The sequence below is a fragment of the Stenella coeruleoalba genome, assembly GCF_951394435.1.
Source record: "Stenella coeruleoalba genome assembly, chromosome: 6".
In the NCBI taxonomy this organism is placed as follows: Eukaryota; Metazoa; Chordata; class Mammalia; order Artiodactyla; family Delphinidae; genus Stenella; species Stenella coeruleoalba.
Window position 1 is genome coordinate 83,151,053 of NC_137151.1, and position 14,370 is coordinate 83,165,422.

The 14,370-nt window shown below is 35.9% G+C and overlaps 1 protein-coding gene across 1 annotated transcript in view; it reads right to left on the bottom strand.

Annotated features, from left to right (window-relative positions):
- Nucleotides 1-14,370, bottom strand: part of COL5A2 (collagen type V alpha 2 chain) — a 68,122-nt gene that overhangs the window by 51,258 nt on the left and 2,494 nt on the right. The window contains exons 3-9 of the mRNA XM_079925031.1: nucleotides 13,067-13,120; nucleotides 7,973-8,083; nucleotides 6,749-6,826; nucleotides 5,054-5,098; nucleotides 4,002-4,055; nucleotides 3,531-3,584; nucleotides 2,308-2,361 (exon numbers count right to left, since the gene is read on the bottom strand). Of these exons, the coding sequence (XP_079781157.1) occupies nucleotides 2,308-2,361; nucleotides 3,531-3,584; nucleotides 4,002-4,055; nucleotides 5,054-5,098; nucleotides 6,749-6,826; nucleotides 7,973-7,981 (294 nt within the window). The 5' untranslated portion in view covers nucleotides 7,982-8,083; nucleotides 13,067-13,120. The remainder of the gene's footprint in view (nucleotides 1-2,307; nucleotides 2,362-3,530; nucleotides 3,585-4,001; nucleotides 4,056-5,053; nucleotides 5,099-6,748; nucleotides 6,827-7,972; nucleotides 8,084-13,066; nucleotides 13,121-14,370) is intronic.

Here is a 14,370-nt window from a genome sequence, read left to right on the forward strand (position 1 = left end):
AGAATGGGTTGGCTCCTTGACTCAGCTTCTTCGTTTCTGTTAATTCTATTCTATTCTAATTCTATGCATCCTTCACCTAAGCATATCAAATAAAAAGAACAATAAAAATCAAACACTAAATAAAATCCAAATGGCATGACTATTTTGAAATAATGCTTGAAACTTTTTCCTCATACCCTCTTAAAATAGATAAGGAACCAGTGACTTAATTATTCCCTTATTCTGGTTGACTACATTGATTAGGTTTAGAACTGAATGCTACTAATACTGCCACCAGTAGACTGAGCACCTTGTTAGCACAGACTGATGCTATCAAATATTATCAATTATTATTATTAATCTGCATATCCCTGGCACTTAGCCTTATGCCTTAGTAGTGGGCATTCAAGAATAAGCATTGAATAAACAACTGAATGAAGAAATGGTTTAACATTCATCATCTTTTCCATCTTCTTGACATTCATAGTGCTTTTCCTAAATCTTTCTTAAGGAACTTCTCTTGTACTAGCACAATCTAACAAGTTAAATCCTTCTGTTCTGTATTATCATAGACTTTACTTAAAGTTAATTGAATGAATAAATAACTCAATAAATGAAATTTGTATGATAAAAGCAAAGCAATAATTCCTCTGCGACCTCTTCCAGGCAAAATGTTTCTGTAGTGTTTTCTAGGGGGTTATCATAGTAAGGGCACATCAAACCATGCTCTCTGAACAAATAAAGTTCCACTAATTCTTCTGTTTACACAAGCTGACTTAGGAATTCGTTCACTTCAAAAACTCCCTTTAAGTTTTTCCACTGGAATGCTCCCCTTTACTGAGATTCGACTCCCCTCCATCCTGAGCAGAAACTCAGTATACATCCATCTAAGTCTATAGGGGAATTACTGAGCTATGTTATTTCAAATAATTAGTTAACTTTTGAGTTTTTGTGGTCTGCAAGGGAATTCTCATATGATTACATATCTCTCATATAACAAGAAAATAAACCAGATGTACTAGTGCTCATAAAATTTTTCTCATTCTGCTGACCCAAGACTGTCATCACACCCCAATCACACATTGTTGCATTGCACTCACAGAATGCATCTGTGACATGCTGGCAGGGCACGTTTCCTCCCCATGGAGGGCCCACGCTGTGAGTAGGTGCAAGAGTGTAGCAGGGCAGGAGGTTCAAGCCTGGATTGGTTCATGTGGACATCTGTGCTAATGGCTAAACCATATGTCTTTGTCTGCATGAACTTGTCTGCACGGACTTTTCAGGGGGAGGAAAGGAAAGGGAGAGCGGGGAGCTGGGGAACTGGTTTTGTGTTTGTAACGAAATAATCCTTACAGCCTTGTAAATTCCCTTAAAAGATCAGCATTTATTTGCTTAAAAAAATCCTAGCATTGAACCTCATCAATCTTCAGAAAGTAAAGGGAGAATAATTCAGTATTGTTGGATGTATTGGGTGGTAGAAACATTAGGATATTATCGGAAGTATAATAAGAAGGAGGCCAAATCAGTTTAGGGGATTTTGGACAAGGAAAAAGTTTAAGAGCAGGAATGTTAGAACATTTTTGCTTGCTTATCATTTTCTAATTTTCCCCATTGCCTGTGTAGTGCGTCCTAGGGGAGGACCTATCAAAGTAATATGAGTGAAGAAAGAAAGGTGGGGTCAGAGTGTGGCCAAGTGGCCCAGGTCTTGAATTCTGGTGGAGACAGTTGCCAGGGACTTCTCCCTGTAGTAAGCCAAGCGGGAAGAAAACAGCTGTATTAGGAGAGCTGGTGATCAGTACACCTTGTCATAAGATTTTAGGGGCCAGAACACCAATCAAGAATTTCAGTCAACAATAGGGTTTGGGGAAGCAGCTGAAGAGGAATCTTGTCCACAATTTATTGTTCTAGGATATAAAAAATAAATCAATAAACTCTTTAAAGCAGTTGTTTTCAACATATGAATAATACAAAATTAAAAATACTAAAAATATCTTTAAAAGAAAAATGGGATTGATATGTGGTGAAATTTAAGTAAGTCAAGCTGGTGACTTAAATGAAAATTTGATACTCATTTTGGAAAGAATCCATGTTAGGTTATGATATAATTTTCTAGCTCTAGGAGGGTCATTCATATGGTGCCAATGCAAAGCAGGCAACTGGAATTAGCTATCACCCTGGCAAATCGTCCTGTTTCAGAATGACAGAAGAGAACATATCTTGGTGACAGTGCCTAATACACGTGCAGGTAATAACTGCGAGGTAATTTTAAATGTTCTTTATTTTTTGAAGTTTGTCTTTACATTGTTGTATTGATCAGTATAAACTTACCGGAGATCCTGCAAATCCTACTTCACCAGCTTTTCCATTTCTACCAGGCTCACCCTTTATGGAAAAAAAACAAAGTAGAGGGAAGCAAAGAGGAATTAAAATGTTCTCTCCTGAGACGAAATGACAAATCAATTGCAGATAAAAAGTCTTACTAAGAAAGCTCATGCCCAATGCTCTAAGTAATGTAAGAACACAGCTCTACTCCTGATGGCAATCCATTAGAGCAAGTCAGTTTGTGATTTCACTCATTTATCAGAAGAAGAAATAAATATAAATTATACCGGTCTCACCTAGCTCACCATTTTATGAACATCAAAATTTACACACACACATACACACACACACATGCTATGAAATTCTACATCAACATGTAGCACTGAATTAAATAAATAGTGCTTCTTACAATGATATGTGCCATTTCTTTCTTGTGATGAAAAAAAGTTTAAGAACTACCAGAGATATTTTCTTTATGGCCAAATTCATTGTAATCCACTTAAATAAATCTCATGATACACAAAGAGAAAATATTTTCTTGGTTTAATGTCACACGGACGTTGATGGTTTACCCATAATTTTATCCTCAACTTTGGTACAACTAACAAAAGAATCCAGAAAAGCAAATCTGTTGTTATACCCTGTTCTTTGCTCTTTGATCAAAGAACAGGGTGTTCTTTGTTCTTTGATCACATGTTCTTAATGTTAAAATCTGAAGTTTAGTCATAACTTTAATTAAAAATTCAATTAAAGAAATGTAGCATTTCTTCAGTGCTCAAAATGAAGCATTTTGAGCACTGGAGAACAATATTGACACTATTTTACTAACACATTTTTAAAAATCCATTTAATGAGGGCCTCACAATGATGTTTTGGGATCAAAGCAATGTATTTTTCCTTAAGATCACTTCAAAAGCTCTACTACCAAAGGTTGTTGCTATTGTGACAATTCTAGTATCTCATGGAGAAACCATAATGGAAAACATTAAGAATGCAGGCAAGGATACAGTACCTATTATATTATTATTATTATATAATACCATCAAAATTAAGAGCACTTTTAAATTTTGTAAAATTCCATTCTGACTTCTCCAGTTTTTAGTGACTTTAATGACAGTTAGAAATGGAGGAAATGAAATGGGAACCAATGAATAACATTCATGCTAACACTGTAGCTCCTTCTTAGCCTCTTTCAAAATTTCAAAGCAAAATGAAGAAAGGTAGCTTACATCTTCACCAGGTTTTCCAGGAGGGCCTTCTGGTCCACGTGTACCAAGTGGACCCTAATAAAAAAATGAAACAACACAAAAGGAAAAAAAAGAACATTTACCTATATTTACCCATACCCATCAATGATATAATCCAAAATATGGCTGCAACAAACGAAAAATATCATAGAAAATAACTTTATTAATATTCTGAATTTTATGTTGTATCTGTCAGATTATGTGCTCAACAGGAAAAAAGTTCACAAATGCAAGTATCTTAGCACTTTCTGCTGACCACATTCAAAGCCTCTGAGTTTAAATACTCTGCCAAAAGAAATGTATAGCTTAAGCACAGTCCATAACAGAGGGCTCCTGAATTGGACTGGAATTTCTTGCCACATTAGGAAACAGCTGGTAATATAAATAACTCATGACATCATTATAATGGTGGACCCATATTTAACTGGGTCTACATGCTTACTTGACATTTACCATTGGTCCAGGGTCACCAGGCTCACCAGGAGGTCCTGTAGGGCCAGTACCACCCTAAAATTGAAAATAAATTATATATCTATGTATAATTTATGTATAATATGTAAGTTATATAAACAAACCAAAGAAAAACATAATACTAAATCCTACACTCTCTGCAGTATAATGCAATTGCTCAAAATGCTGGCTCTACCACTCTCCACCTGTGTGACTTTGAGTGAGTTACTTAATCTCTCTATACCTCATTTCCTAATCTGTGAAATGAGAATAATATGGTGCCTACTTCATTAGGCTGCTATAGCTCTTCAGATAACTAATGCACGTTAAGAACCTAGAATAGTGCTGGCACAGAGTGAGTGTTCAATAATGGTAGTTATCTCCCTCTTCTCCTTCTTCTTCATCAACTACAGTTGCCATTCACAATGGCAGTAATATAAAATAGCTTGAAGTAAAAGTCCACACACATGATAATGAAAATACAGTATCTTTGATTGAGCTAAGAATTCTTTTCTTTCTCTCTTTTGAAAAATCATTTCCTACTGCCTGTCAAATTGCTACAAACATTAAAATAGCTCTACATCACTATTTTATTGGTATTTGATAGGCTATAGAAAGAAAGTACAGTATTATATTCTTTTTAAAGATTCGATGGAGTGATCATCTTCACAGTTACTTTTAATAATACCACATGGTGATGTCCTATGATCTGATTTCAGAGCTCCAGAGTTGGCACGTAACTAATTATGAGAATTTTCACCATGACATGAGATAATGATGTGTTATTTCAGAAGCACAGGCACATAAAAATTCTTTGTATTGGAGATCAGTAACATAAAGAAACCAGATAATAAAACTTTAACATCATAAAGAATCTATGAAAAACATACTGCATATATTTCTAAGTGAGTGAAAATTAACTGAATACATCCCATTCAGTGAGCATTAAAATATGCAATTCAAAGGCCAACCAAAAGCAGTCATGTCACAGAGACCTTATTTATAAATTTTTCTTTTTTTGCTACAGTATGTAATTTAATTATAAGAATACTTACCTGCTGTCCTTGTAAACCTTGAGGTCCCCTTGGGCCAACAGGACCCTTAGAAACAAATGAGAAGAAAAGTTGCATAGTGTTCATGACAATTAGTTGAAACATTTCAAAAATGTTGAATCAGCTTTAGAATCTGGAAAAGTAAAGCTCTGACAGTGAAAAGGTGATGACGTCCTTCTGTATTTACCTGGAATACAGCTAAATTCAAAAAGATTAAAGCTTGGGCAACATTTGGGATGATTTTACACACACCCTCAGTGTCATACAAAGAAATAAAGAATGTGCCTGTACACACCCAGTGTCTTTGGGACAAGAACACTTGAATTGCTTAAGGGGTGGTTCTATTAAAGCAGAACATCCAACAAAGAAAAACCTTGGCAAGCATAAAGTCATTATCAAACTGTCTATTTCATTCTTCAGCTTCACAGCAGCTAACTCTTATAACTTAAAATGAGCAAGTTGAACTAAAGGCTTATGAAACTATCAATAATAATGACTAGATTATTTTAAATGTAAGTTTAAAACTATCTGGGGCACTAAGTTTTCTGGGTTATTTCTTTCTTTCACAACATACACTTAAAGTATCCACACAGGCTTTCCCCATTTAACCATGAAATGATTACACTGAGGCTTAACCAAAGGAAAAAAGGAAAATGCAATTTTAAAAATTATTAACAAATGTCTATGTAATTTTTTAAAATGTCACACTTTAAAAGGTGAAAGCAATTAAATCAAAATCTAGTTTGTTCTTATGGCAAAAACTTAAATTTTTGTTTTGGATTGATCAGATATTTAGCTAGTAAGAAAATAAAAGCTTCATTAAAAAAAAGTAAACACATATGTAATTTCAACTTCAAACGGTTAAAAACTCATATATTTCAGAAAAATATCCCAAGTTAATCATTGAATGAGACCATACTGCTATTGACTTAGAATGTATATAAACAAACCATGTTTAAGTGACTTAAAATATATACAAATAATGTTTAAGTTATTTGCTGGCCTTAAGGATGGGTAGAAGGGGTGTTTATGCAGTCTGACTTTACATTGTCTGAAATGTCATTAATCTGGGATGCCTTTGAATTATGTTATGAGCAAAAAAGCATGGAGAAGTTGCTTTGAAAAGTGTTAATTCATTCAATGAAATTGCACTGCTCCAAATACCCAGGTTAAAATACTTACTCAGAGAAAATGGGAATCTTTACAGCTGCTGAAGAAATTCAAAAGAGAATGGGGATGGCCCAGTGCATAAATTTTAGAGTTGTTGGCATAAGGCAACCAGAGAGTATTAAATAGGAAATAATAAAAACTTAAAGCGGTAAAACTTCTCATTTCAAAATTTTTTCAAATAACTTTCTAACAATACCATAAAATTTTTTTTTTAATTTTTGAAAAGTACAGTTTTTGTTGAGGTGGTGGTGGTTATATGTTTTAAAATTCTTTATTTTCTTCAAATACTAAGTGAAAAATACAGACAGCCCTTTATTAATGTAGACAAATATTTCGCATAGTTAGGAATGGAAAACCATTGGGCTTTTAACTGGTACACACCAGGGTTTGATAAATAAATTGAATGAATGAACTGATGGATGGATATGTTTTAAGAAGACATATATCACTTCTTAACTAGCCAACTCAAACCTCTCTGCACAATGGTTTTTCCAAAGTACTTTGATTATCAGTAAAATCTGAGCTTACCACAGAGCCAGGCATCAGTCCTACTTGACTCCCAAGTCCAGACTTTTCATCCAACCCAGCCATCTGAGCTGAAAACGGCTGTAAAAGCAATGTATTGACATTATTTCCACAGTAAAAGACATATATCAACATACTTTTTAAACTGAGAAGTGTACATTCTCTGGGATTCTTAAAGAATGGCTCTTCTGAGAATCATTTTATCTGATTTTCTTCCATGGTTAGAGCATGCCAAGCATCTGAACAAAACCTAAAAGTGCCTTTAAAACATTTGTCCTAAAGATTCCAGATTCCATTTCAGAATATTTTACTTAGATGGTATTCTTCTTTGTTTGTGGCCAACTTTAAACTGTACTTATATAAGCTGATTACAATTTTACAATCCTTTTAATGAGTCCCTGAATGTTCCAAAATTGGCAACAGTTTTACCTACTCTCTTTCATATCTAGAAATCTCTGGTAACCCAATTGACCAAAGCTGCCCATACTCATTCCAGGAGTTCTATTAATTTCCAGATTTTAGTGGGAAAAGAATGTGCATATTGTTTTAAAAATAAACTGGCAATTCCTTCTACAATGTGTTGAAAATCAAATGTAAAAAATTGTTGTAAAAGAAAAATCATATTTCAGGGTTCCATAAGTTCCCTTGTTGTGCTATGCAATCTACTTATAAATCCCCTGTCTCTGCCACTAAGAATTCAAAGAGGCAGGTATAGAAAGACACTTTGTTTTATTTTACTTCCAGCAGGAAACTGATATTCAGGAAATAACCAGGTAGCATTTTTAGTGTCAACTCAGTGGCTCTTTCATATACATCATCCTTGATGTGTCATCCTCCCTTGGTGTAGAGGACATGACACAGATTTTGTCAGCATTCTGAGCCTAGAGAACAAAGGATAAGGACATATTTCTCTTATCAATTCATAGTGGGAACAATATTACTGGTCCTTCAGAATCAACAGAAAGTACAAAATTCCAATGACCAGAACTGACATTGAGAAATACAAATAATTTGAAGCAGCACTTTTAAAAAGTGCTACTTCGAATTTTCCAACAATTCCCTGTGGATTTCCTAGTTTTATTATTATTCATAGCAGTATTGTGTTCACTTAAGCTTCTCTTGCAGTCAAGGGTCAACATCTGAACTAACACAATTTAAAATCATAACAATAAATCAAAAACTTAATATTTTATCTAAAGATGATATTGAACAATGCACACATCTCACCCTGTTCATGCCATCGGGTCCTGGGTGAGATGGATGTCCAGGAGGTCCTGGGGCACCTGGTTGACCAGGAACACCTGGTTCTCCATCGATTCCCTGAGGACCACGAGGACCCTGGAAAAATAAGCCAGTAGAAATTAGAACCCATTGCCAAATATGTACTTAATTGAAAGCAAAAACCAGACTTCTTGATGGAGATAAAGTGTTCATTATTTTTTTAAAAATAGCAACCCAGCCACCTACAGTAATTTCATCAGCTATTCCAACACTGCGGATTTCAGCCCTGGTCACAGCCTCTACCATCGGGACATGGTACATTCTGGATAAGAATTTTACTCTTGATGTGTTAAACCCCCAGTAATGAGCCTTCTTGAAATAATTATAAGAGTGTATTCAGTTCATCAGTATTCTAGTATAAGCTTCCTTATTTGGTTGAGTTTTGCTGTTCAGGGTATCTCATCAATGATTTCTAAATTCACTTGTCTGTCTTAGATTAAATTAACTGTGTATGTTCTTGCTTAACTTTCCCCCACTTAAAAAAAGAATGTGATGGATCCTTGATTGGGGTTTGTGGTTTTTCTCATCTTTCTAATTTTTTAATGCTTCACATAGCTCCTGGCTCATAGTAGACACTCAGTATATGCTTATTACATTTTCACATTTCAATCCTTTACTCTAGTACTTGAAGTCTGGCACACTTTATTTTCCATACTACTCCCAAAGGTAGTCCAGACCAATGAGAAGTAGAGGGAAAGGCACGGGGACTCAGCCAAGTCTACTTCTCAGGGCAGTGAGCAATGAGTTGTAGCTGCTGAATTCCACCCTCCTCCTAGCCCACATTCTGCAGGCAGGTTGGGAAACAGCCACGTCCTCAGTTCTGGAAATGCTCCGTCCCCTAACCTTATCATTCCTACAAGCCTTGTTAACTATTTTATGGCTTTTTAACCCTAGAGATTCTTAACAGGACCAAAGAAAGGAAAGGAAGGATGAAAAAAACTCAATATACTTTTACTAATTAGAAGCAGGGATCAAGAAAAATATGGTAAGTGAGTTAGAGTTTAATAGTAAAAGAATCTTCTCATGCCTAAGCATGAGGATATCTTCCAGCCCACAATAAGCAAATATAAGCTGGTACGGCAGAGGGAATAAATGCAGGACAAGCAGAGGGGGCAGACGGGGCAGTTTGCATACAATGGTCTGGGGGAGGGTGGCATAATAGCTATTCAGAAATTTAATTAATATATTTTAATATATTTAAACACTCATGTTTGACATGTTTACTTCCTGGAGTAGTGGAATAATTAAGCAAATTTATGTGTTCAAATAGAAGTAGATCGCTTAGCCTAAGAAAACTCACATTTTGAAAACTAATTTCTCAGAAAGTTATTCTCACCCTTTAAAAATCAAACCCCTTCTGACTCCTAAACCACTAACCATTCACTGAACTCTTTTTTCATTTTACACAATGGAGGCTAATTTTTCATTGCTATCTAGGACTTCTGGATCATATGAATGTGACACCGTGAGCTGGAAGTGTATATTGTCAGTGGTGGCATAGAAAACATAGTAGTCTGACCTCCTCAGACTATTACATGTGTAAAACTCTTAATGTATTTTTAAAATGTGAAATTGTTAATTGATAACCAGGTTTGGTTAATACAAAAAATGAGCTAAAACATTCTCTCTGCTCCCAAAGAGATTTCCAAAGAAAAACCAAAAACTACATTTAGTTCCAGTGCAAGTAGAGAGAGGTTTGGGCAATATTAATCCTCAAAAACTTGTGTCCTTTCCCCAGCCCTCTGTGATTAAAAATCATGTTTCAAAATCTGCTCTGAAGACAGTTCACTTTTTCATTGACTTAATGATGCATTCTGTGCCTTCATGGTATATCCTCTAAATAGCCTACATGATTTACTTTTATACAAATTGAGATTAAAATTAATAAAAACTTGTGAAAATTATCCAAAATTAAGTGAACATAATAAGCAAGATTATAAGTGAAAATAAGAAAAAATATTATAATACATATTTTTCTGGTAAATATTTAAAACAAAAATTATAACTTTAGAATACATTAAAATATATATTTTCATATTTCCAAGTGTGCTAAATCACATAAGTTTTATATTAAGGTAAGTATTCTATTTATAATCATTCCTTCCCATCCCCCAGGATACTCCACTATCTCAGGCAGCAAACCACAATAAAAAGTACTTGTACATTGCCACTAGGTGGCAACATTTAAACATTCACAAATAGAAAGGAATAATAATGACCCCAAATTGTAAAGAACTTTATTCACTGATGGTTAGTAGTATCACACACACACACACACACACACACACACACAATGAAATGTTAGAGTTGGTAATAACTGGTATATTCCCCATTTTACAGATGAGGGAAGAGACCTATAGAGGTTGTGTCTTGTGCAATTAGAACTCATCACACCATTGACTGTCTACCTCCTGACAGGTTTGTCACTATGAATTTACCAGGACAATACACTTAAAACTAAGGATATGTGATGAGAGACAGTCATTATGATCATTGGCTAGTAATGAGGGCTTCAAGAGAGTATCTCTATATCAGTAGTTCTCAATCTTAAGCAATTTGCTCCCCTCCCCCACTCCCCACTGCCAGGGGACATTTGGCAACACCAAGACACGTTTTTATTTGTTCCAATTGTATGAGGGAGGGGGGCAGGTGTTTCTACTAGCATCTAGTGGGTAGAAATCAGGAATGCTACCAAACATCCTACAACGCATAAGGAATGATCTGGCCCCAAACATCAGTGGTGTTAAGATTGAGAAACTGTGCTCTACTTCATGAGCTTTTGTAGTGTTTGACGGTAATGAAGTAAGGGGAGAAAAATGGTATTTATGACTGCAGTACCAGCCTATATTGTGCCAGCCACAGCTTTTGTCCAGGTAAGCATCTCCTGCAAGTCTTGAGACCTGAGGCAAAACATTCTACCTATAGGTATCTTATGACGTCATGCCAGTATCTTGAAAACAGCCCTGGTGGGATTATTTACACCAGGGAAATCAGCAAAAGCTACAGGCATATTCTTTTTTTTTAAACATCTTTATTGGAGTATAATTGCTCTGCAATGGTGTGTTAGTTTCTGCTTTATAACAGTGAATCACTCCCTCCCACCCTCCCTATCCCACCCCTCTAGGTGGTCACAAAGCACCGAGCTGATCTCCCTGTGCTATGCGGCTGCTTCCCATTAGCTATCTATTTTACGTTTGGTAGTGTATATATGTCCATGCCACTCTCTCACTTTGTCACAGCTTACCCTTCCCCCTCCCCGTATCCTCAAGTCCATTCTCTAGTAGGTCTGTGTCTTTATTCCTGTCTTGCCCCTAGGTTCTTCATGACCTTTTTTTTTTTTTAAAATAAGTCAGTCATTAAACATTTACCATCACACCACTGCTTGCTAGGATTAAGAGAGGAACAAATTTCCTACTTGGGTATCTGCCAGGACTGTCTTGCTTGATTCCAGGTAAATAACTACTCCTCGAAGTTTTACACACACACACACACACACACACACGCAATTCACATTGATTGTCTCAGACTTAACCAAGATAGGAAATGGAGCATATAACATACTAAGTTGAGGAGAGAAGAGTAAGAGGACTGAGGAGTAGATTCACTGAATCCTAACAGAAATTCTGGAATTCCAGCAACTAATTCCACAGCAACTTCTACCTAGACTTAGGACTCAGTTTTATCAATTATTCTGGGCACAAGTACATTGATACACAGTGTTTTCTGCGTGACCACCCACCCTCCACCCAACTGAAGTCATCTTCCACCTGTCTCTGTCATCCTAGACCCTGGACAGACATCTGAAGATCTACCAACAGCATTTAAGCTACCAACACCGGTGAGGTAGCTCAGCAGAACAGCAAAGGAGAATGGGCCATAAGGGAAGGGAATTGGGACACAGCTTTGCTGCCCACCTACATGGCTATGAACTCCTTCCTTGGGGCCACTGTCATTTACCTGCATACCTGCAAATACCATCCATAACTCCAGCTGTGGTTTGGAAACAGTACTGGCGTCACCCTATACTTGGTGAAATGTGTAGAAGCAAAAAACAGTATCAAAGATGAAACCAGTGGCAGGAGTTCCTAGCGACATGATCTAAAAATATGTTTTATCCTTATTTATATATTTAAGGTTGTTTTTTCCTTCCTGGCTCATCTATTTTTCCCATTTAGATATGGATAAATACATCTTTGGAAGGTTAAAAATCCATAGAGAGTTAAATTTTAGTAGATATCATTAGACAGAAAATTAAGCAGTAGAAATTTTTCTGATTGTAACACGGATAATGACAGCAATATACAAATTCGTCTAGGTATTTAGTACATAAAGGACATAAGTTTTTGAGGGTGAGATATAAAAAAAACAAAAGAATTGCTACAGTAGGACTTGGTAATAAGAGAAAAATCTGGCACGTATTATATGATAACCTCATGTCTTATCTCAAGAATATAGAATTGATTATTTAAATTTAAAGATGTTCCCTTTGGTAATGAATTTGTTGATGTTTAAAATTACTCCTTTGATAGCTCCGCAGCAGCCGCTCAGTGAAAAAGCCAGTGTTACTTGGGAAATAAATTCATTACACAACCACTTGAAAGAAAATTTTGTCCTCTAATAATTTCTTTTTCCTTTATCCTATTTGGTTATTCCTGTAGCAACCACAGATCACAGAACTTGGGTGTTTTATCTCAACAATGCATTCTTGGCATTGTTAAGTCATGATTTACAACCTCTGAAAACAACATGAGGTACTCATTATGTTTCCTTAGATTCTACTTTATTTTAATTTGATCCCCTAAAGGACAAATAAATATCATCTGTGTTATCTAAGAAGATGTTAGGTAATTATTAGCATGTGATGCTTTCCTCTGAATCAGGATCGATACGCAATTACCGCATGACCTGTATTCTATGTCACGTTTAATAGAAATGAGAAACGAATGGTGCCACTGGCTCTTTGCTGCATCCAGGGAGTGTAGACGGGCTTATGCAGTACACAGTACAATTCGCGAAAAGGGAACTCCACTGTCAACTTACAGGTTTTCCTTTTGGGCCTCTCTCTCCTCTTGGTCCTTGTGATCCTGGAGGTCCCTAAAACAGAAAACAATGGTTATGCCTGCAAAACATATATACTTCAGACATTTTTGTTTTAAAGGTTTACCGATATAAGAAAATTGGAAAACAGAAATATCACATTTTTTTTAAGTTTAATTCAGTTGAAGACTACAGAAAATAAACCCATGTGTATATAAAAGCTCTGTGTGCATAGAAAGGCTGGTTTTTTTTTAGCACTGAAGCTTAAAGACTTGAAAAGAAGTGTAAAATCGTGGTGCCCAATGAGCTATATATACTAGTTTGAACAATAACTGTAAATTTGTAAGGATTGTTTCATTGCTGTCTTGTCTCAGACACAAAAACTTACGATTCAGATTTGAGAACTACAAAATCATACAAACTCCAGATTTCCAATTTTCTGACGGAATGTATGAGTTCATATTGGTACATGATATCCCAAACTGTTCATCACTATTCAAGTTGCTGATGAAAGCAACGGAAAGAAATGCCTCTTATTCTACTATTAATTTGTGTGCCTTCAAGTATCTAGTATCTTTTTTTTAACTTGATTTAGAATTGCATCATCTCCATCGTATATTCAAAATCCACTGAGAATTTTCCAAATGGTAATTGCAGTTATTTCTCTATTAAAATAACAAATGATTGGGACTTCCCTGGTGGTCCAGTGGTTAAGAATCCGCCTTCCAGTGCAGGGGGCGCGGGTTTGATGCCTGGTCGGAGAACTAAGATCACACATGCAGCGGCGCAACTAAGCCCGCGTGCTCCAGAGCCCGTGAGCCAGAACCAGAGAGCCCGCACACCGCAACTAGAGAGAAGCCCACGCACCGCAATAAAGAGCCTGCGCGCTGCAACAAAGGATCCCACACGCCACAGCTAAGACCCAATGCAGCCAAATAAATAAATATATATTTTTTAAATAACAAATTATTATATTTCAAAAGTGGCATTTTGTGCTGATATCTTAAATTAACCTTTTTTTCCCCAGAAAATGACAGTTGCCAGGAGAATTTTATTTCTCTTCAAAAGAGTTTCAATCAAGTTGTAAAAATTAGACTGTTCATTTACTCAAGTCAACATACAGTATTGTTTAAAAGCAAAAGCTTCAGAAGGACTATAGCAGGTCTGTTAAAGCGTATCAGTATTTCACTTATGTTAATTTACTGTGTTTTAAAATTTACAGGAATTGTGTGTGTGTGCGTGTGTGTGTGTGTGTGTCTTATCCATCTGGTTACCTGTGAATGCTACCATTAATCCAAACCTGAAAT